This window comes from Haematobia irritans, chromosome 1 (assembly GCF_050003625.1).
Source record: "Haematobia irritans isolate KBUSLIRL chromosome 1, ASM5000362v1, whole genome shotgun sequence".
In the NCBI taxonomy this organism is placed as follows: domain Eukaryota; kingdom Metazoa; phylum Arthropoda; class Insecta; order Diptera; family Muscidae; genus Haematobia; species Haematobia irritans.
The window spans coordinates 274,970,694-274,995,794 of record NC_134397.1 but is presented as its reverse complement, the minus strand read 5'-3'; the positions used below and the strand labels follow the sequence as shown (position 1 = coordinate 274,995,794).

Here is a 25,101-nt window from a genome sequence, read left to right as displayed (position 1 = left end):
AAAATATCGGTCACGTCATGCAATCAAATAAAAGTTTGCTGGGATCCAACGATTTTGACCTTTACTTTTGGATTTTGGTATTGCTTCCGAGGCAAGGATGCAATTTCTTTTAAAGACATTTTGAAACGTATTATAATTTAAATAAGACCTTATTTACACGAAACCTTTAAGTCAAGGATACAGAATACTTAAAATAAATATTAGCCTATATTTGAGGTTTTTATTTATCTTTAAGCCAATGATTAAAGAGCAAATTATCGAAATTGTTGGTTTAATTTTTTTATATAAAATTAAAATATTACCACTTATTTGCTCGCCCAATGCTTTGTTAATTATATATCAAAAAAAGAGAAAATTCGGTTTATTCTTAATTTTAATTATTTAAAAAAAGCTGAGTTGTATTTTCTAAATCGTCTTTATTTTTAAGATGCAGTGCCTTGGGCTCGAAATCAATGCCAAAATATTTAAGTGAAGTATAAAATATTTTGCTCCAAGTAAATTGTTTGACAATTTGACAAATGTTGTTTTCCTCCATAAAAATAATATAATAATTATTTTCAAATACAGAAACTCTGTAAAAAGATGTAGCTAAGTAACTAATTGATTTATTTCGTTTTTTTGTATAGACTATTCAACCCAGATGGGCATTCCGCAAATAGAACCATAATTATAAATGATAAATAATTTTTATTCCGTTCCGGTTCATATGTGTGCATGACGTTTTAAATGTTGTTTTCTGACATTTTACTGTCACATAATAATTATATTGACATGTATCTAATGACAATTCTAACCCTCTTCTATTGATTGAAATGCTTATGTGCTCAGTGGGAAACAAATTGCATTACCATATGGATAAAAACTAATACCAACTGCTCAAAATAAAACTTATATTGAATTGTGACATATTTTTATGAAAAATAATTTCATGTAAAAGTTTAATGTACTCTTAATAGTGTTTAAAATTTACATTATTAAGAAAACAGAACTTGTATTTATTTATAACTAATACTAGATTTATAGTAAATACAAAATAAGTATAACAAATAACAAAATCATTTGGTTTTTTTTCACGCCGTTAGTTTTTCTAACCCTTCTAAAGGTTTTTTTCTGTACGCCGTCAGTCTTTCTAACCCGGCTTTTTTCTGTACGCCGTCAGTTTTTCTAATCCGGCTTTTTTCTGTCCGCCTTTTTTTTCGACGCCGTTCAAGTATTTACATTTTATTACGTAGTTTCGAATAGAAGTACCTAAATGTATGCTGTGGTAAACAAATCCCATTACTTGTACTTGTTATCACATCAGACATAGCATACCTTCAGGCTGATTTTACTATTGTAGTGCATACGACGTAACCAAAAAATCATTGAAATGGTCCTTTTCTCATCCTATTTAGTGTGTAAATACAACCATAGCGATAAGAGGTAGACGAAACAAATGCCATAACCTTGTCGGCAACTACAGTACATACATATGAGACAAAATCATCGACACCCAAGGGTCGTATTTTGTCAATAAATGTAAAAATATTAAAATATACATATAATTTAGTTGGTTTAATTGCGTGCACACCTCTAGTGAGAACCTTTTTTTGGTATGCGTTTTTTTACCGTTTTATTTGGTATGCGTTTTGTTTGGAACCTTTTTTTTGGTAAGCGTTTTTCGTATTAGTATAGTATTTTCAATTTAAATTAAAATTCATCAAAAAATCCCCAATAAATGTTTGGCAATGTTTTTACGAAAACACGAATAAAGAAATGGACTCTGCTGTAGAATAACAGGAATAATATTCAAATTGAAAAATATAAATGTTTTTCATACCAGCTTATGTTAGGTTAGGTTATGTTAGGTTAGGTGGCAGCCCGATGTATCAGGCTCACTTAGACTATTCAGCCCATTGTGATACCACATTGGTGAACTTCTCTCTTATCACTGAGTGCTGCCCGATTCCATGTTAAACCAGCTTGCGTACTGTAATAAGATTTCGAAACACCAAGGCAGAAAAGTAGTGATTGTCTTCCAAATATTCAAGAACAATGTATTTATGAACGAAAATCTACTTCTAAATTTTTATATGAAAAACTTATTTTGATCATACCTCCTAAACTGAGCGTCCTAGAGCGAAAAGGAGGTCAATTCGTGACCACCCCCAAAAAATCAAAAATTCCATCCAAATCCCAAAAAAAAAAAACTTATGTGAAAAACTTCTTTTGCTCATGTATCTTAACTAGGCAAAGGAGTTAAATTCGTGACCACCCAAAAAATCCAAAATTCCATCCAAATCCTAGGTTAGGTGGAAGCCCGATGTATCAGGCTCACTTAGACTATTCAGTCCAATGTGATACCACATTGGTGAACTTCTCTGTTATCACTGAGTGCTGCCCGATTCCATGTTAAGCTCAATGACAAGGGACCTCCTTTTTATAGCCGAGTCCGAACGGCGTTCCACATTGCAGTGAAACCACTTAGAGAAGCTTTGAAACCCTCAGAAATGTCACCAGCATTACTGAGGTGGGATAATCCACCGCTGAAAAACTTTTTGGTGTTCGGTCGAATCAGGAATCGAACCCACGACCTTGTGTATGCAAGGCGGGCATGCTAACCATTGCACCACGGTGGCTCCCAATCCTAAAAAATGAAATTTTTATATGAAAAACTTCTGTTGCTCATATCTCCTAAACTAATGGCGGACTAAAGGAGGTTCATACTTGACCATCCCAAACAATTAAAAATTCCATCCAAATACTAAAAAAATCAACATTTTTATATTTAAAACTTCTTGTGCTCATATCTCCTAAACTAAGCGTCCTAGAGCGAAAATAACTTTATTTCGTGACCACCTCAAAAAATCAAAAATTCCATCCAAATCTTAAAAGAAATGAAATTTTTATATGAAAATCTTCTTTTGCTCTTATCTCCTAAACTAAGCGTCCTAGAGCGAAAGTGAGGTTAATTCGTGACCATCCTAAAAAATCCAAATTTTTATATGAAAAACTTCTTTTGCTCTTTATCTCCTAAACGAAGCGTCCTAGAGCGAAAAGGAGGTTAATTCGTGACCACCCCAAAAAATTCAAAATTCCATCCAATCCTAAAAAAATCAAAATGTTATTTTGCTCATATCTCCAAACTAAGCATCCATGAGCGAAAAGGAGGTTATTTCATGACTACCCCAAAAATTAAAAATTCCATCCAAATCCTAAAAAAAATTAAATATTTATATGAAAAATTTCTTTTGCTCATATCTCCTAAACTAAGCGTCCTAGAGCGAAAAGAACATTAATTCGTGACCACCTCTAAAAAATCAAAATTTTTATATGAAAAACTTATTTTGCTCATATCTCCTAAACTAAGCATCCTAGAGCGAAAAGGAGGTTAATTCGTGACCACCCCCCCAAAAAATCAAAAATTCCATCCAAATCCTAAAAAAAAATACATTTTTATATAAAAACTTCTCTTGCTCAAAACTAATTCTAAACTAAGCGCACCAAAAATATATTAATTTGTTTAAAAAAAATAATACAGTCGTTTAAAATGCAGTCCGTGTATTGATAAGTTTTATAAATATTTTGTACTTTTGTTAAAAGTAACTAAATAAGTACGTTATTCTAAGTACAAAGCTTTATATATTCAATTCGTTTTGAAGAGTAATGCATTCTTCGACAAATTTTAAGATATGTTTTTCAGAAGACAAAATAAATTTGTCGAAATTTGTTGTCTCAACCTTTTAGACAGAAGTTTCAGTTACCCTCCAATTTACCCAATTATAATTTGAATACAAGAAGTACACAAAAATCAAAACTAAGAAACTTAATTAATTGTTTGTATAACTTTTTTTATTAACTTATTTAAAATTCGAAAACGTTATACTATATCTATTTAACATTAACAACTTAATTTTAAATTATATCGAAATGTTTTTTTCATTAAGAATTTATATTAATCTCTAGAGTAAAGTTAATATATATGTGAATATAATCTGATAAATTATCGGATATTTTCTGTAAATGAGTGAATATAAATGCATGGATTTCAAATGAAGTATGAATGGTGATTGATGATACGTGATGATGCAATAATAATTTATATGGCCACAAAAGTCTTATGGTTTTCTGATACCCAGAATAAAGTACCAGTACAGTCAGTCACTCTTAAAATGCAAATAAAAAAGTAATGCGAAATTTTTTTTGTTTTTCAGGAATATAGGACATTTAGATAAATATTAACTATGTATTCGAAGAAGATCTATCGTTATTCATTTCATAATTTTCTTTTTTTAATTGCAGCAATCTTAATGTCCGCCTAAGACGCCTATGTTTGTCTTAAACTAAAATATTTCCAAATTACGACATAAATATTTACATAACAACTATAGTTTTGTGTGTTTTTAAGTTCATTAGTTCTCCAACTACAAGCACTCTTCAGTTTCTTCCAGTGCTATGGCCACTGATGGAGGTAATTCAACTTCGAGTAATTTGGCAAAAGTTTCTGCATCTTCTTCATCGAGGTTGTCTTTGCCACAACTTCGTTCTTGCATTTCAATATCCAAAGTTCCATGTTGTCTTTGGAAGGATATGAGAAATATGGTTACCGATATAACAATGAATAAAACAGCAATGCCGGAACTTAGAATAATAATGGCAGTTGACTTGTTGGAACTATTGCTATTGGATACAGGCAGTGCTTTGCCGATTCCAGCGGATTCATCAGCTAAATTTCCATTAAATGTTTGGCCTGCATCTTGTGGTGGATAAGAGTCGAACATTGTAGCCACAGTATCATCATCCATAAGAGCAGTGTTAACTGAGCGTGATCCTTTCAAAGTTTTGGAAATATCATACTCTTCGCGGTTTTGCGATAGAGATTCAGTTGTACTGAGAAAATTAAGTTCCTTAGAATATTGCTCGTTTAGATATGTGGTAGTCTCGGGATTTATAATAGGTAAAGACTCGGTACTAGAGGATGGTATTTGATTTTTATGAGCGTCGTCATCATTCTCTTCGGCGCTATCATTCTCATTTTCATCAGATGTATCTTTCTTATATTCTTCTTCAGAATCTACGTCAACATCATCACTAGCTTGTGACATTTGATCTGCATTAGATGGGTTTTCTGAAGTAACTGTTTCCATGTTCGACTGAACATTTTCGTTACTTTGTTCCTCTGATTGGTTCTCGTTTACAGATTTGCCCTCTTGGTTTTCGTTACTGTCTTCAGAGATAGTTTTGGGGATATTTTCACTTAGATTTATTTCGTTATGAGGACTGACTTTGGGATTGTCTTCTTGGACCTCATTCGCACTAGCAATAGGCATAGTCTCTTCAATAATTGTGGGATTGGGAACCTCAATTATAATACCAGGTTGTTGCTGATCTACGTCGTGTTCCCTAGGTAAAACTGTAGTTTCAGGTACCTCGGCGTATATTTCATTTTCATCTAAAACTTTCTTTATAACAACGTGTTCAGTTTCTTCTGGAATTGAAGTAGTTTCCTCTTCAGCGATTATATCTAAAGATGTTTTTTGTTCTTTCTGCTCCGCAGTCAATAGGGTGTCATCCTCATTATTTGGTACAGTTGATGCAAGCGATTCGTCCAAGACAACTGACAAGGCTTCATCTTCTTCAGCAGATTGTTTATATTCATTATTTTCGGCTTCGTTTTCATCTAGAATAGCAATATCGGTGGCATGTGTTGTTGCTGATTCATGGACCTCTTCACTGGTTTCGGGTATGGTGAGATCTACTTCGGTTTCTTTACTTTTCGATTCTTGATCAGCAAGAATATTTGAGTTAGCATTTTGCTCGTCTGTTAATTCAGATACATTCTCATGTTCAACTCTAGCTTGTGCTTCGTTAGAAGAATCTGAGGAATTGGATTCGGAGGAAGATGCTGAAGACTCTTCGGGGGTTTGTTCATTCTCTAGATTACGAGCTCCGCGATTAACCTCCTCATTTCTTTTTCCATTACCAATATTAATATCTCCAATGTCAGATTCATTTTCGTTTTCTTCTTCGTCTCTTGGTTCTTGGTTATCAACGATACTTGGATTTGATGTTTCTTCTATCTCTAACTGATTTGATGTATGTTCCTCTTCGCTTAATGCAGATCTATTCTCAATTCCAACTTCAGGTTTTGCCTGGTGAGAAAAGTCGGAGGAATTGGATTCGGAGGATGATGCTGAAGATTCGCCACTGCCTTGCTTACTTTCATGAATATCCTCTTTATCTAGATTACGGGCTCCACGGTTATTTTCCATCATTGTTTCCCCGTTACCCAGATGTAAATCTTCAGTGATTTCAGTTACTTCTCCGCGGATTTCATCTGCTGCATCAGATTCATATTCTACGTCATCAGCAACTTCAGGAGGTACTTGTGCTTCATTCTGAGATGGATCTGAAAAACATGTTATTATTTAAAATGTTTACCACAACACAAAAAATTATTTTACCTTTCACTTTCTCATCGTCTTCAGATTTATGCTTGGTTTCATCATCTTTATGGGTTATATTTTCATTTTGGTCATCATCTGCATCCAGTTTTGGTGATATATCATTTTGATTTAATGTTGGTTCTATTAAATCTTCCTTCAGAGTTTCTCTTATTTCAGGTTCGGAAATATCTTTTAGAATTTCCAAAACAGGTGAAGGTTCCAAACCTTTTTCCATTTCGGTTTTCACAGAATTTCTAATAGATTCTTCCAAATTTTCCGTTGATTCAGCTTCTTTAGCACTTTGCTCAGAGTTTACATGTGGCGCTTGCACAACCGGATTCACTTCGACCATTGTGGAAAATATTTCATTATTAACATCCGGCTGCTCCATGTCAATAGGTTTATCCGATGTTGATACATGATCTAAAAAGTAAAATCAGATCAGTTTTTTAGTAAGCTAAAAAATAATTGTAAGTACTTTATTTAAATCGTAAATTTATTAATTTATATAAAATATTCTCATCATCGCGCTAATAATAATAATAAGCATCCCTAAAAACCGATCAGGGAATGACAAATTAAAGATTGTTTTTTTTTTTAATTATAAGCAATTTGTCAGATTTTAAATTGGTAGCTACATTTCAGTTGAGATGAGTTGATATTATCGGCGCCGGCATCGAGTGGCCAAAAGTCGTCAGCGGTCATTGTTGCCAGTATGTGAATGTGTATTAAAAATAGGTTCTGCTGTAGAAAATCAGTGATGATGTAAAAATTGATTAATATGTAAGCTGCAATAAGATCAAGATTTCGAAACACAATACCAGGAGGCTGGTGATCGTCTTCCAAACACTCGAGAAAAGAAAATGGGAGTTCGCTCACCATGTATGTGCGAACGAAAATTAACTTCTAAATACTGAATAATCGATAATAAAATTGGGTTATAAATCAGTATTAAGATCAACCATTTCCATAATTTATATTTTTATGGGATATATTGTCAAAATCAGTCACGAACATTGGTCAGGTGACAACATTTGGTCCAGAATCCTTACGAAATGAGTTCACAATTGCAGAAAAACGTCGCAGCCAAACTGAGTAAAATTATAATTTAGCGCTTGGGCCCTTAAAAAAAATCATGTGTCCGTTTCTAGTCCAAATGCTCCATGGAATAAAGAGGAGTAACGTTTTCTGTTTTTAATTTTTGCTCGCTGTTCTTCGTTTGGAGCAATAAAAATAATGTCATGTAAACCTGATTTATTATACTGAACCGATTTCGAAAACATCCCAAAATTTATGGAAATTCCCATAAAATTCTCAAGCGCCCAACTTGGGAACGTCCACGAAAACTATCCCCAATGTTGACAACCCAAAATTTATGGAAATTTCCATCAAATTACCAAGCGCCCAACTTGGGAACGTTTCAATCCACGAAAACTATCCCCAATATTGGCAACACTGTCGGCGACAGCTGAAATTATCGGCGCCACTCGGCGGCTGAAAGCGATCCTATAATCTTACCTTCATATAGGGTTCTTGACTCAGCTTCGTTTAAATTGTGTACAGTCGTATGTATTGATGGTGTGTTTAAATTTTCAACATTAACCAATGGTAAGTTTTCAGTAGTGTGTGTCTTAACTATATTCGTTAAATTCCTGCTTTCCACATTTGAATCTTCATTTTCGTCAAAGTGTGGTGAGTTTATAAAGTGGGGTGTTGACAGTGGTGGAATGGTTGTTGACAAAACTACATATTCTTCAGTGGTTGTATCCGTATTATCCGTCAATTCTTCAGGCGCAACTGGGTGATCTGAAATAGAAAAAACACGATTTTATTAAATATAGATGCACTTAAGGTTGCAAAGTTATATATATTTTTTGGGAATTTTAAAATCATTTACATTACATTAAAAGTAAAACCTTATAAAAATCATATATTTATTAAAAAAAAAATAATAGCAAGGACCAGTCAAATGTCATGACAAATGTCCGTAGAAATGACTTTATTCTTATTTTGATTGTTTAGTTATATTTTGATGACCGAGTCCACTACATAAACAAATTTATTAATATCTATTCTGAGACTTATTTGCAAAACATATCTTTATTTTATCTGAACTAAATTTTCTAACGATTCATGGTCAATTAAAATAAAGTATCATTTAAAAAACAGTATTCCATATCTTATCGACATTTGACAAATTACTAGAGTTTTTATAAATGATATCATGGAAGGCTTGCACTGTGATAGTGATTGGCACTATGCCAATTGTTTTATTTTTTTTTTAGCTATTGATAGTTATTCAACAAATTGTAAATACTTAGTAAATTTGTTGAAAATCTATATAAGGCTTGTCTTCTTTTAGTACTGAATAACCACGCCGTTAGGGAAATGCTTCATTTTTAATGCATAAATTGTTGAGATAGTAATAAATATTTGCTACTATGATTATTTATGACATTTTATTGCTTTTAATTTTATCTTATTTGGACAAACTAATCACAATGAATAACTATTGTGAATCAAAAAAGTCACTACGAAAATTCATTCATACTGGCGACATTTGCACTGATTTGTTGTTCTGGATAGCTCCTACAAACGTTCATCCAATATTAAAAGAAAACAGGCCTATTGATATTAATTTGATTTATTTATGTATTATTGTAAAACTAGTACAATATTTGATTTGTTTCATTTAAGGAAATTTTGTTTTTTACAATTGACAAAGCCAATTAAAAAGGAATTTCATAACAGCACTTTAAGAAGCCCGTAATATCTCTATTTTTCCGAAGAAAAAAAAACCAAAGGAAAATCTAACATTTCTTAACTGTGTCGCTAGAAGTTAATATATCAAAATTTGTACGTGTCTTACACTTGCTCTGGTCTTTTCTGAAGCATAACCACCTACGATTCTTTTCATCTTATTTCATGAGTATGAAATGATATGAACTGTGACTGGTGATGAAATTTTGAAATGAGAATATTTTATCCAAGAGATGCTGTCAAATTTTTATTGGTTGCCCATAAAACGACTCCACATTTAACATGTTACCCCAACCACATAATAATAATTAATGTTCTAAGAAAAGCATGAAAATGAATTTTCAAAAAATTGGAAAATATATCTTTCCCAGAATACACTAACATTGACATATGAATGTGGTAAAACTAAAACATCGATAATTGGTTTAGCAATAAAAGCAAAAATTTATTATAGGAAAGTAATTTTTCAGCCCCTTACCACCGTCCCATTGACAGAATGAGATGATGTCTTTTTCTCAAGCAAACAAGGGTTTTAAAAGTGATGTGCACTTCAACAAAACAAAAATTCACTTTCATTATATCTATAGCTTTTTTGAAGAATTATTTTTTAAACATTTATTTTTAAAAACTGCTTAACGACTTGTAATTTTTAATGTCATGTCGGTGTTGTGGCCTAGCTGTTCTTCTTCCTTGGACTGCATTCCATGGATGACTCCCTGGGAATGGGTCTTATGGAAACATATTCTATACACGTTTATGCTTTTAGTTTCTACATTCACATTGCATATCAACAAAATAGAAGCATTGGCAGACACAAAACTCCCATTCTTCGAAGAGTTCTAGTTGCCTTATCCCCTTAACAAGTTTCATCCAGTTTGTTCGGCTATGAAATCTACTCCAGAATGTCTCTACGCTCGTAATTTAATTATTCCAACAAACATTATTTACGGTGTCAGCTATGGAGCGGGAACCGTTTTCTATGTCCAATATTTTGTGTGGAATTGTCAAATAAAAAATCGAACATTTAAGCCCAAGGCGAACATAAAATGGGAATATCAAATGCATTCGTGACAAACGAAATGTCTTTTCTTCAAGCGGTATATGAATGAATTTTGGAAATGGGGGGGATTATTAATAAATACCATTGTATGTGTGTGTGTTTGTATTCTATTAGCTCCCCCCATTTTAGTTCTTATGGTTCCCCATTTTTTTTCTTCTATTCCATTCATAAATAGCCAAATGTTCTTGTTTGTTTTATGATATGATAAATTTTCTTTAAATCGTAATTATTTTTATGTTTAACCTGTAAAATACACCCCACATTTTTTTAAGATATAACTTTGGGAAAGGTTAATCCTTAATAATAGAACTAAATCATTCAACTGAAAAACAATAATATTTCCATCTAGAGTTTTATTTCTGAAAAATATTTAAATGAATTTAAAACGAAAACACGAAATATTACGCAGCAAAAATAGGCAAGTAATTCCTAAAATTACACTGAACATAAGTTATCCGTTACAAAAAATCATTGTATTTATGAATAAATTCAATAATGTGGAAGATTTGCTCCCAATTTTTAGTACATATTTTGTTATTACTTTTTTTTATTGTAGGGATTGTTTTATTAAAAATAATTATAAATATTTTATATTTATAATTTTGTAAAGAAACAATAAAAACAAATAAGTAATTTGCAATTTAAAAGAAAATGTAATTTTTTGTACTTTGTGTATCACGGTTTATAAAATAAAAATTAATTTATTTATTTACTCGATTTTAAAAGTGGTAATATATGATAAATGTGTTATAATTATTTTTAATAATATATTGCAAATGAAATGTTATGCGTTTTTAATGATATTTAGATTTTGAACAAATAAATTTAATTTACTGATTTTATATTTATTAAATAAATATTTATTTTAATATTATACAGGATAAATTTTAAAATAATGAAACTGTTATTGTTGTTTTTTTTGTTTTTTGATCTCAGCTTAAAGCCATGCATTGACTAAACTACAAGTGTAGCTTAACCAACAGAGGAAAAGTATGCTTGTCAAATTTATTTGGGCAAAGCCCTATAGACTGCAAGATGGTTGGATGTACAGCTGTTTCGGAATTACCACATTCCTCATCAGCATCCTCTACTTGCAGCAAAACTATCAACCAATTATCAGAATAAATTCGGGTAATTCACTCAACCCAACGTGAACTACACTTGAACCTCCCGAAAAAGGGTTTGATAGTCGACTACTGCCTAAACAAATTTGCCAGCATATCTCTTTTCCTTTGCCAAACTCAAATCATCGATTTGTATGTATTTGGCTGGGTTTGTTTTTGAGCGTGCTTCCTCTATCTTCATTCGTTTTGTTTGTTATTGTTGGCTTCTCCTCAATCGTTATTGTTGTTTTTTTTGTTTTTTGATCTCAGCTTAAAGCCATGCATTGACTAAACTACAAGTGTAGCTTAACCAACAGAGGAAAAGTATGCTTGTCAAATTTATTTGGGCAAAGCCCTATAGACTGCAAGATGGTTGGATGTACAGCTGTTTCGGAATTACCACATTCCTCATACCTGCATGAAAGTTATTTCATAAAAATACATCCTTAGAGTTACTAAGGACAAGACGACTTCATTGGAGAGTTAATCTACTATTGGTCAAGGAGACAATTGAGAGAGAATTGGGTCTTCCGTGCTAACCAAATCGCATTCGTATTCTAAGGGCTAGAAATCGTAGTACTCAAAACAATATTTTTTCCATTGTAGGCTTCTAGGCTATTCCTAAAAATTTACTTTCGATGTTTCTTCTTATCTTTTTAATGATTGGTATTAAAATGTTGTTGTTTTTTTTTTGTTGACCTCAAGTCGAACTAAACAAATATAATTTTGTTTTTTAGAAACAAAGTTACATTCACCGCCACCGTAGTGCAATGTTTTCAATGCCCGCCTTGCATACACAAGGTCGTGGGTTCGATTCCTGCTTCGACCGAACACCAAAGAGTTTTTCAGCGGTGGATTATCCCACCTCAGTAATACTGGTGACATTTCTGAGGGTTTCAAAGCTTCTCTAAGTGGTTTCACTGCAATGTGGAACGCCGTTCGCACTCGGACTTGTCATTGAGCTTAACATTGAATCGGGCAGCACTCAGTGATAAGAGACAAGTTCACATTCAAAAAAGTAAATACATCACTGAAGAAAATATGAAAGACAACTTCGTATGATGAAGGGGGAAAATTAAAAATTGTATGCACATTTTAACTATTTTGTTTATACTAACTAAGTAAATCTTTATGCTTCATTTGTTTATGATTTGTTTTGCTTTTTTTAAGCCATTTAATAGAAAAAATATCACCAAAGGATTTCAAAATAACAAATTGATTGAATTTGAAAATGTAACCTTTTAAAAATTAGTCAATTAACAATTATTTAACTTTTTAATTATAAAGTCAGTTACACTCAAATAACAATGAACCCACCAGGAGGGAAAATTTTGGTTAATTTTAGAAAATTTAGTTTAGTTTTAGAGAATTTTAACTTAACTGAAGCACACAAAAATAAATGAATATTGTTCGATATATTCAAGAAAATATTCCATGTTCACCGTCCGAAAATAAAATTTTGCTCTTAAAACCTGTTTGGGATGATCATATTCCTTTTCTGCGTGTATGAACTAAAATAAAGTTAAATTGGTTTAGAGCCATCTTCCTTTGAGTGTATGTATGTACACTGAAAAAAAGCATGCTCGGTTCCAAAGATTTTGCCTTTACTATATTGATTGGTATTGATTCCGAACCAAAGAAGCGGAGAATACAAGCAAGGATACTTTTAAGACACAATTCTCTTTTAAATTTGGGTTTTGTGTACTTGCTTCTAGGAGGCAAATTTTAATTTTTCGTTTTTTTCAGCTTTTTTTCTTCATATGCTATCAAAGTCCTTTAAAAACGAGTTACCCACAACTTTATTTTCCAAATTCAGACTCGACATCCAGTAGAAATTATGCTATTTTTCAAGTAAAAAGCGTCTTTAAAATAAAGTGTTGAAAAACATGTCCTATTTTTGAACGATTTGTAGCCAAAATGGAAAAAGAGGAAAGAAAACAAATTTAAAGACAATTTCATTAATTTTAAAGAATTTTTCTGAATTATTAAAGAAGTTGACCTTAGTACAAAAACTTTTTCTTTCATGTTATGATACACATTTTTAAGTTAAATCACTTAGGGCGTTTTCGATTCGCAAAAAATATGTTGCCTTGGTGTTACACTACTTTTTCCCTAATTGACATTTCGGCCAAATGATAGTGTAATTCTAAAGTTATTATTAATGTATAATATTGTGAGGTATAAAGTATCCAAAATCTATGACAGTGTCCTTGATATCTTGCAATCAATTTCGAGAATGTTGCACCTTTCTTCCCAATCGAAATCGCCATTAATTATAAGGGCAATACGACTTCATTGAAAAGTTTATCGACTTTTGGACAAGGAAGAAATCTTTATATTAGAGAAATGCGTCTCCTATGCTAAGCAAAATTTGCGTTCGTATTTTAAGGACATAGAATCTTTGACTTCACGACAATATTTTTTTCAGTGTATGTACTCAAATTTCTCTTTGTGAATTCTGAAATTTTGTTCAGTGCACTTTCTGAAATCAAGTCAAATGAATTATTTATTTTACAATTTCTACAACCACACATGCTTTTCCTATTACAAAAAGAAGGATTATGTGAATGTGTGTGGTATTTTGCATAAACCATCAATCTTATAAACAAATAAATTCCAATAAGTTAATCCTTTAATATCCCCACAGTATGGAAAATCCAATATTGAAGTCCCAAGAACAACACAACATACGAACAAATTTATTTTCATGTCCTTCCATTGAGCCATCTGGGTTAAATCCTACGGATGTAAATAAGACATTTGTCGTAAGGCAATCGTGCCATCACATCAGCATCATCTAAATTACGTAGGTTGCAGTGTTGCAGTGACAATAGGCGGCAATCCCTCAAAATGACTTATGGGATGCTCTTATGAAACAATTCCTCCTCAATATCTTTTGTGTTTGAAAATTTACTACGTATTTCGCATTATGTAGGATGCCAGGCTATTTCAAAGAGTCGCCCTTTGTCTACTCAACATGCCGCCTTTTTCACCACTCACTTGGATTTTGTGTCACCTAATGTGGCATTTGAGGCGGCGTATGGACGAGGAACGATCATGCGATTATTGTTATTTTTCACATAAAAATATCAGACAATGATCTTCTAAAGAACACATTTCTAGAATACACCATAAGCCCACTATGTCCATATGAGAATGGCGGCAACCAATGGCAATATTACAACCACAACAACAACGCCATAGATTTGTGTGTGCGTGTTTGTGTGGAACGAATTTACTTTTACAAATAATCTATCGAAATTTATTTTATTGTTGTTGTTTAAGTTGACACTGGGCTACAACGACAACAACAATATCGATGAAATGTCCGTCTTGCAACCAGCCGGACTTTCTTGTTGGTTCATTGGGGAATATACACAATGCATCATTTTTGAAACAGCATGTTGAGAAGGCCTTTCTTTTGTTTTCCTCGTTAATCTGTAGGGTATTTTCCTAACAATTGTTGAGCTGATCAATGCTCAAATAGAAAAGAACTAAGGGCCGCAGGGCAACAACGACAGCAGTACCATATTTCATCGAATTCTATGTGTTGGTCGCACATATCTGTGGTACTCTAAACATGGTCTTATAAGGGTAGATAGAGCCTGGCTAAAGGCCTTTGGCATTATAAAATATTTCTTGGCAAGAAAGGAGTGTATCTCTACTTCAGCAAAAAGGCGAATGGATCAATTCTGCCTATCTTCTGATTTACACAATAACTCTGCACGCACAGAAAAAACATGTTAGGACATATTTGCCGCAGCAATATAAAATCGACATTTATAGTGACCAAAGTCGACTAATCGAACTTTAATCAGAAAGTCGAATTTCCTTTGAAAGAGGAATGTGATATAGCTCTTTTTATGCTGAAAATTGATAAAAAAAAAGTCTAATGTGGCAACAACAAGTTTTTAATAATCGCCAAAGTCTAATGTTAACAATTTAAAAAGTTTAAAAAGTTCGAAAATCGAAATTTTTATTTTTTTGATTCTCATTACAATTCCACGATTACTAAAATTCGTTCCATAATTTTGTATATGTTGCTCAAAATAGATTTACCGACTATAAAATTAAGGCAATTAAGTATTTATTAATCATTGGAAAAGTTGAATATATCAATAGTCGTGCGAACAAATCCAAAATCAAATGTTCTACAATTTCATTCATTTTGTTTTGATTTGAAGTCTGGGTTAATTAAATTTTATTTCTGCATGCACATAATATATTCGATCAAACCCTAAAACAGTCACAATTACAATACAATAACATTACTACTTGGTTTAAATGAGCGCACTTTCACTAAATAGCAAAAAAAAAAAAACAAACAGATAGTTTCTGTGTATAATAAAGAATGGTGTTTGAGATTGAAATCATGTCTCTAAGTGCGCCAGATATACATATATCCTATCCATCTTGCTTTCATTATTAATCTGCGTCCCACGTTGGGCGCCAACGTAAACAATGAGACTATTTTCTACTAATTGCCAAATATACAATTCCTAATTTTAATATTCAGCAGAAAAGAGGTATATGCCAAATTCTCCTATAAATTAGAGTACACCCAGAGAAAGAATATGATCACCCCAAACATGTTTCGAGAGCAAAATTTTATTTTTGAACGGTGAACGTGGAACATTTTTGACGCAAAAATTTTGTGTTCTAGGCAAACATATACATGGTTCCCGAAATCAGATACATAATGTTCGAGAATGTTCGTTACATATTCGCCGTCCAAAAATAACATTTTGCTTTGAAACATGTTTGAGGTGATCAGCTCCCTTCTCTGGGTATATGAAGAAAATGCGAGTAAGTTTTAAATTCTTGGTTGTTCAAATGATCACATTTCATAGATGACTGAATATTGACATAAGTGATTGAAATTGATCAGTGAAGTAATACAATAACGACAGTTAAATGTTAGTGAAAATATAACACCATGTCCAAAATCCAAGTTTTTAGACATTTTCACTTTAATAAATTGAGTTTGTCTAAAGAAGTTCAACTGTATACCATAAGATATTAATATATTCATGCCTTCGTGACTTCATGTCTACATAGAAACTAACCCGACAGTTGGACATATGAATTACAAACCACCTATGATCATATGCCCACAATTCTTCGGGCCTTCTTAGTTAATCTTCTTAGATTTAGTTGCTTTGAAAGTAGCATAGAAGATACCAATGACTGATGATGATTGCATTCAATCGTATCGATTTTAAAATCTCTCATTTTCTCTCTCGCTCTCTCTCTCTCTATTGTTGTAACAACATTCGATGCATAACCATATCGTAGATACATTTGTTTACATATGTAAACAGTATGAATGTATTTGTTTGTTGGAAGTTTGTCTTGGAATTTCAAGTCAACCACAAACTCATAAATCCAAACCCTAATGGCAGGCATGAACATGAATTTTGTGAACATAGAAATATGTGTCATTATTAGAAGTTGATCACGTACAACTCTTCTTTTACACTTGCAACATAAAATCCAGAGAAATCTGAAAAACGATCAGCAAAACCACAACAAAACCGAAAATGCATTAATTTTATATTTTTGACACGATTGTCGGTTCTTTGGAATGGACACCATCTCTTGATAGGATCTGTACAACGAATTGGCTTTGATGGAAAACCAATAAGTCATTTCATCGCCAGCATTTACCAGACTATGGCATATTTTATTGTCAGACTGATGACAGGTCACTGCGTCTGAATTGTGAACTGATGGATCTTGGTCACTGGAAGAATAGCCATGGAAGCTACATTGAAATAAAACAAATTGCGTGCGCCACTCGATAATGAAACATAAATGAAATATTTGATATACAAATTGAAATAAAGCTAAACAAAAACACGCTAATATCTACTAGGGTTAATGGTTGAGGGGTCCATTAGGCCAATGGTTTAAGTGGGAAATGTTCAGCACTTCTTAAGAAATTCAATTATGAGGGTGGTTTGTATTAATCCTAATGCATTGCACAATAATTGGAATCCATTAAAAGTGCATCCATTCACGTATCGCATAATCCTAAACCAATAAGCCTCTCACCATTGTTCCCACATGCATTAGCTAGCCGAAAATGGAGTCCATTGATAAGAAAATGTAGGACAACTCATATGCTTTATGAGATCTTCAGAATGTGAATTTACCATGAAAATTGAATGTAATATAAATTAAGTGAAAATTCATTAAGAAAAATATAAAAAACAAATATTTATTTTGTACCAACAAATGGTGGCACAAGGTTTGAGATGGAATCATTTTTTTTTATTTCACACCAATTGTGATAGGCGACAATATGAGACTACTGCTGTTATGCTACTGCAACAACGAATATGTATCGCCTTCTATTTTTTTCCTATTTAACAAATGTGTGATAAAAATTATCTAGCAACTTTAACTATACCCACTTGGAAATGGGGATAGAGGCTTTCATGAGGAAGGTCGTATGGAATTAAATTATTCCAGTATTTCGATTTAATAGACATTTTTATTATATTAACATTTGAAGAATTATGGAATTCGCCAGAGTTTATTTAACTGTGTCTGGACAGTACTGCGTATTGCTTTGCTTGTGCGTGCCCTTTTGCTGATCTTAGATATCATGGCCTTTGTTCATCATTAGAGATACGAAGGTCGACCAATCGACTTTTTGTTAAAATCAGTCGACTGTTTGAAATTTTCAAATTCGGCAAATTGACTTAGATTGTTTTTGAAAATCATCAGTTTCCAAATTATATTTTCTTTTTAATTTTCATTACACTGAAAGAAGAGTTTTCTTTTTTGACGAACGAAATTTTAGACAAACGAAGGTTTCTTTTGACACAAAAAAAACTTTCTTTAAAAGCAAACAACAAAGTTTGGGGACAATCGTTGCATCGGTTCTCATTTATTCCCGTTATTTATTCTTAAAGAAAATCAAATAAAAGAAACAAATGGGAATTTCGGTCGTCTAAATCTGGTTCCAGAGGAAAGTTTTTCCTTGGGGGTAGTTCCTTTAACAAATTTTTTGTATCAGTATTAGGGCAGATTTTAATCATTGAGAGCCAATAAATAGTAAAAAGTTCAAAATGAAGAAAAAAATAATACGAGTCCGACAATAGCCGTTTACGAAAATTTACGACAGGAGATTAAATTGCTCATCCATTAAGATATAAGGCTAAGTTATTATCGGGTCATACGTTCGTGGCCCAATTTACTTTCTACACTGAAAAAAATATTTACGTGATATTAAAGATTACGCAACCTATATTTTAGGATGCGAAATTTACAAAATATTAAGGACAAATTTCTTTAAAATATTGAATTTTAATTAAAATAAAGTTTATAATCTTTGCTTCAAAATTTTTTTTAAAGAAATTGTTCTTAAAGTGACTGAAATATTGAAACTTTAGATTTAAGATAAAAACGCTTCTAATATAGGCTAAGACCCATTTTGAGGATTTAGCGTCTTTGATTTAAAGTTTTTTTGGAATTAAGAAAACATTTTTTACTATGAAGTATCCGTTATAATTTGGATTTTTAAACTGGCATTTGATTGTACGTGAATACATTTATTAATAAACCGCGAAAACAGACTGAAAATTTGATAAATGAGATCTGTATCATAATTTTAATTTTATTGGTCCTAGATTTAAAGCCAGATAGGTCGTTAAAAAATTTCTTTATTTTAAAGAAGCAGCATTTTTGGCTCGGAATCAATACCAAAATCCTTAAGGGAAGGTCAAAATCTTTGGATCCAAGAAAACTTTTTTTTTTTGAGTGTAGTATGAGAGCTATATTAAGTAGTTGAAGTCTGTGTTACCATTTATGTATACAAAAAACCTTTTTGAATAGGATTTCCATCCATGGAGGATGATACATAAGTTTCGACCCGGTCAAACTTTCAGTTCTAATGACATTTTTGTTATTCATTTTGTTATCATAAATACCATATTGCTTTACGAATTTTTAAAATTAATTATTTCGTTTTATTGTTTAATCATTAAAACTTTCGCCAAAGCATCTTTCAATATCAAACTCAAGTGATTTAGCATAAATATCTGTGTGGACTCATACATCGTCTGCTCTACGAGAAAGAAAAACAAAAATCTGGAAAAACTTGCTGTTTGATGATTATTTTCCCAGTATGGTGTGACATGCAACAGTCGGCTCCGGCCGGCAGTGGTTGTTGCATTACTTGGTAGCCACCACCATGGGGCTTGAAGAGGAGATAAGATTTTTCATTTGTTGTTGTTGTTGGTTGTCGATATCAACAACATCACATTGGTCTCTTCAGCAGTTGGCTTGGATGCCCCTGCTGTAATCTCTCAACGCTTTGGGCACATTTTAAGTTTCGAAAAATTCTAAGTAGTCTTCATGATAACGATGATGACGATCATGGCCCAATGGAATCAACGGAGTTGTGAGCCTTTTATCAACAATTCGATGTGATTGTTGAAGAAGAACAATCATGCCAACCACATTTGATTGAAATGAATATGTACCACCATCAAAGTTGCAAGGAACCAGGCGAATGTCAGTGTTAGTGGCCATAATCAGAAGCTAACTAAACTACTGGTTTTGTTTTAAGGCTTGAGATACTTGATATACAAATGGTGGAATAATGTTTTTTATTTTCATTTGTAGGTTGTACCGATGGCCAATTCTATAGAAGGCACACGCAAAGAAAAAAAACGTTTGGAAAACGTGTACCGAAAACGTTTTTCTTTTGTTAGAGTTTTTTGAATTGCTTCGAAAATTTTAAACTTTTATCACCAAAAAAATTCGTTTGTTACAAAGTTTTTATTTTTTCAATAAAAAAAGTTATTTTTGAAACAACAAGAGAGTCCATTTCATTTATATCAAACACTCTTCTTTTCTGACTTTTGGTCTTTAATAAAACACATTTTACATTTCAAAATTTAATATAGTACAATGTAATGTTGAACATTTTTTTCGGAATCTTCGGAACATATGTAGAATGTATGTAAAAAAAAAAAAAAAAACTTTGGTCGAAGCAGGGATTGAACCCACGACCCTTGGCATGAGAGTCAGACGTAGCAACCACTGCTCCACGGGGCCAAACTAAATGTTTGTTTCTGTTAAATAAACTTTGTTTATTCGGTTCGTGGGCGCCGCAAGCTATGCTACATAAATATAACTTATATGGATATTTATCTCTTGATGACCATAACAGGTACATAGCTCAGTGGTTAGTGTGTTGGCTTACAAAGTGCATGGTCTGCGGTTCGATTCTCCGTCCAGGCGAAAGGTAAAAAAATTTTAAAAATTTATAAAATCGTATAATTTCTTCTACATTGTTTGTATTACAGAAAAAGGTGCTAAGAACTAAAAATCTTCGTGGAAGTGAGAAAGATGTGAGGGAAAATGCAATTAGCCAGAAAAAAATTTTTTTTGAGTTAGTCTTTATGAAATTGTTTTTACATCCTGGAAAAGAATAAACGTTTATCACAAAAAGTATATACTTTTCTTCCAAATACACTTCCTTACAGGGAAAAGCAAATGAGAAACGAAGTTTGTTTGTCTAAAATTTCGTTTGGGAGGAAAGAATTATTTTTTTGCGTGCATTTGTAACGAAAAAAAGGGTTATTCAAAGGGTTGCAGTTGCAGTGAGTTATAAGAGCTGAGCAATTTCTTAAGAGGATAACTTAAGGAGCACCAAATTAACTCTAGGGTCATTCAAGGCTAATAGGTCTTTGAACCTTCTTGCGATTAGGGATAAAATATTTTTCAAAGTTAAGAATTAATAAGAAAATTGTTTCAACCCAAATTGCCTTAAATATATGGTCTTCATAATATAATATTAATCATTTTAGAAAACGTCCTTAAATACAATGATATTTTGTTTAAAAAAGTATTTAAAACTAGGACATGACTTACAAAACGCTTTTCACCTGAAATGTGGCATAACTTATACTTGAAGTCGAGTTTGAATTTGGAATTTTATGTTTTGGTTAAGACGTTCAGGAAGGAATTTGAAACTATCTGTGCATTATGAAAAAAAAAAAAAAATAAATAAAAATTGAATAAATTAAAAATCGTTTAAGTACGTTAAGTACTTAAAAGTGAATTGTCTCTTACTCTTCCAGTGTGGGAGCCACCGTGGTGCAGTGGTTAGCATGCCCGCCTTGCATACACAAGGTCGTGGGTTCGATTCCTGCTTCGACCGAACACCAAAAAGTTTTTCAGCGGTGGATTATCCCACCTCAGTAATGCTGGTGACATTTCTGAGGGTTTCAAAGCTTCTCTAAGTGGTTTCACTGCAATGTGGAACGCCGTTCGGACTCGGCTATAAAAAAGAGGTCCCTTGTCATTGAGCTTAACATGGAATCGGGCAGCACTCAGTGATAAGAGAGAAGTTCACCAATGTGGTATCACAATGGACTGAATAGTCTAAGTGAGCCCGATACATCGGGCTGCCACCTAACCTAACCTACTCTTCCAGTGTACATATTGCATACGAACATTCAATGAGGAGCGAGTTTATTAAACTGATAAAATTTATCAAAATGTTTATTATCAATTTTTTATCAGGTCCTTGAGATGAGCCTATGGCCATTGCATGACCCTCAACTCAATATTATATTATCTTATATGAAATTACTGATGGATTATAGGAGCCGGAATCATTCGAAATTTTGAAAGTCGCCTATCAGTTATTGAAAAGTCCACTTTTGGTATCCCGGCTTTTGTTATGACAGCTGTTTCAATGTGCAACAATCTGCATCGTTGACTAGGTACAGTACAAAAGTGAAATTCATAAATACAATGGAACGTGACGTTTATATAATGATTTTTCTATTCAACAATATGTAAATTTTTCGACGTCTCAACGAAAGAATTGCAATGAAATTGTCTTTCTCTCTTGAGGAGGCAAAAATAGTTCATCAAAATCGGTTTAAATATTTTTTTATATACATCATGTGATAACGTAATGTGCTAATCTAATTGGACTAATAACCTTAGAGAGTATTTACTTTGTGTTTTAATTTTTGTTTTTTATTTTTTAGCTAACTGAGCTCTATAATGCAGGAGAGAGTCCTTACTTTGTTTTGTTCTTTTTTATTTTTTAACTAACTGAGCTCTATAATGCAGGAGCAGGACTACTGACTATAAAATCTGGTAACCCTCTTTCGTATGAGAAAAATTCACCACATGCTATGCTATCTCAATTGTCCAATTGGACTAGTAATGTTAGAGTGAGGAGGGATAGATAATTCGTGGAGAAATTTGAAATTAAAAAAAAAATCATTTGTCGGTTGTAGCAAAAATTTATATTTTGAATTTTTCAATTTGGAAAAACTCAATTTTTCAACTTATTAAAATTTTGGAAAAATCTACTTTCAAGAATATTAAAAAGTAATAAAAAGATCTATAACAGATTATGCTATATATCAATAGAAATAGTGAATATTAAAATGTGCACTTTAAATTCGAATTTTGTATGTTTATGTTGAAATTAAATTTAAAACAAATCACTCTGTAAAAAATAGTGAAAATCTAAAATTTTACATTTAGGTCGGTTTATGTCCGCTTAGTCGATTTTGGCCAAGAAAAGTTAACCTAAACTATATACAGTCGACTCCGCTTTAGCGCAATGCGCTTTACTGAAAAACCTCGGATAACTGAAATCGATCGCATTCCCCAGTTGTTTTTTCTGTCCATTTCATTTAAATTACTCCGCTTTAGTGAAACTCCGCTTAACTGAAAAAATCGGATTACTGAAAAGTTTTTTGTGTTCAAATGAGTTTCGTCACATTAGTATGACTTCGCTTTACTGAAAATGCCACATTCTCGCTATTGAGAGAGAGTACATTTTCTTCTCCGTATTGAGAACGCTTTATTTCAAGTGAAGATGGCACTTTCAAAACAGTTTAAATCACTCTGTAAATAAAATCAACTGAAAGGTAAAATTGTAGATGGCACACACACGGAATCAAACACCTTGTTTTTATTATTTTATGTACATAGCATTGGTCATAAGTTCGGTTAACTGAAATTGAGTGGATTTTTTTCCAGTTATACGGAGTCCGCTTTACTGAAACTTTTTCAGTTATCCGAAGTTCGCATTACTGGAAGTTTTTTTCAGTTATCCGTAGTCCGCTTTAGCAAAAACTTCGGATAACTGAAATTAAATGGCTGCATTTTTAACGTTTCAGTAAAGCGGAGTCGACTGTATTTTCGAATATAACTTATAGATTTTTTACCGGTATACCCTTATATAAATGGAAATGACAACATACATAGGTAGGTACTTACGAAATATTAAAAGAGCAAAAGCAACAAACATAACAAGAAGAGAGTTGTTGTGAAAATACTGCATGCGGCTTCTTCTGCCAGAGGCAAAAAACCTGTGTAGCCTTAGCCATTGTGGATGCTGATCGTCATCTTCATGTTGAGGCCTATTATTATTGCAGCTGCTCGCCATTTTCAGTGGCAATTTTTATGTTATTTTCTTCTTTTTTACGTTTAACGTTCTTTACGTTTTGCGCACTATGCACTTCTTCGACACACACGACGCGATAGAAGGAAATGTGTTTCTTTTTTTTTGTAGTAATTCAAGTGTAAATTTGTCGATTTGAACAAGAACGAGAACAGAACTTTTCGGGGTCTGAGACCTGTTGGATATCACAGAGGCAACTAAATATCAAAAACACCTGTAGTTTATGTTATATGCAGCTTGATCATAGTTGACACGATAACGGCACCGTCAGTGAGTTTCTGTTTATTTTTACAAGTTTGGAGACGGAACAGAATTTGTAATCGATCTTTTTCTTCTTCTACTCCCTCTGTAAACCGCTCTATGAGTTGTCACTGACTGACCGACCGACAGACACTGACTGGCTGAACGCCTTCCTAATTGACGACTGATTGTTTGTTTGTTTGGTATTCCAATAGGCAGTGGTGTCACATTTGAAATTTCTTCAACGGAAGTCACTTTCGTTTTTGTGGGCAGTAAATATTCCAAATAGTTTTCTTTCGTTTGGTTTGTGTGATTCCTAATTCAGTAAGCACTTAAGAAGAATATCCATATGCCGATATATTTGTTAAAGAATTGTTGACTTATTTCACCATTCGTTGTCAAACGATCACAAGAAAACTTATGCGTAGTATTGTTGTTGTTTGTAAAATTTCTTTTATTCTGCTTGACTTTTACTGCTACTTATTTATCCAATAATGCATTCAGTTGACCGCGAACGTTGTGCTACATGCAGTTACTTTCATCGCACATTTAGAACTGATTAAGTGAATTCGTTTTCAACTCCACCCGAGAACTGCAGATGCGCCTAGTATTCAGTCAATGTTTACACAGATACTCACACACACAACGCTAGACCAACATTTCCATTTATTTTAGGTTCCTTGATCAATTTCTCTCTCCCTCTCTCATAAAGTTGCCAGATCGAATGAAGAGTGTAAGATAACGAAACAAATGGTTTGTTGGTGATTTAAGTAAAATATTTATTAAAGGATTAGGAAACCACAGATGAACCCTAGTCTTGTAGACTCTGTTATTAAATATTTGTATTGAGTCAAATCGGAGTTAAAACAAGTAAGTAAAGTCTAAAGTCGGGCGGAGCCGACTATATTATACCCTTCACCACTATGTAGACCAACATTTGTGTTACCATCTCAACTACTTAAAATTTGCTGGGAGCTATATAAAAGTTTGCATTTTCAGATACAAATACTTTTAATGGAAACAATTTTTTGTACTTCTACAAAAACTCTAGAATTAAAATTT

The 25,101-nt window shown here is 32.7% G+C and overlaps 1 protein-coding gene across 1 annotated transcript; it reads right to left on the bottom strand.

Moving 5' to 3' along the window:
- Positions 1-3,809: 3,809 nt before the first annotated feature.
- Dtg (Dpp target gene) lies at positions 3,810-24,575 on the bottom strand. Its single transcript, XM_075294973.1, has 4 exons — positions 23,616-24,575; positions 7,944-8,231; positions 6,444-6,848; positions 3,810-6,388 (listed from the first exon to the last, which is right to left on the bottom strand). Exons 1-4 carry the CDS (start codon positions 23,782-23,784, stop codon positions 4,404-4,406), a joined length of 2,847 nt encoding a protein of 948 aa, XP_075151088.1. The 5' UTR covers positions 23,785-24,575; the 3' UTR covers positions 3,810-4,403.
- Positions 24,576-25,101: the final 526 nt, after the last annotated feature.

What these genes read in the sequence shown, in the direction of transcription:
- Dtg (XM_075294973.1), bottom strand. Translation starts at nt 23,784, where the DNA reads ATGGCGAGCAGCTGCAATAATAATAGGCCTCAACATGAAGATGACGAT. An exon ending in TTTTGCTCTTTTAATATTTC is followed by an intron (nt 8,232 to 23,615) that starts GTAAGTACCTAC and finishes TTTCTATTTCAG; the next exon opens with ATCACCCAGTTGCGCCTGAA. An exon ending in GTCAAGAACCCTATATGAAG is followed by an intron (nt 6,849 to 7,943) that starts GTAAGATTATAG and finishes TTTACTTTTTAG; the next exon opens with ATCATGTATCAACATCGGAT.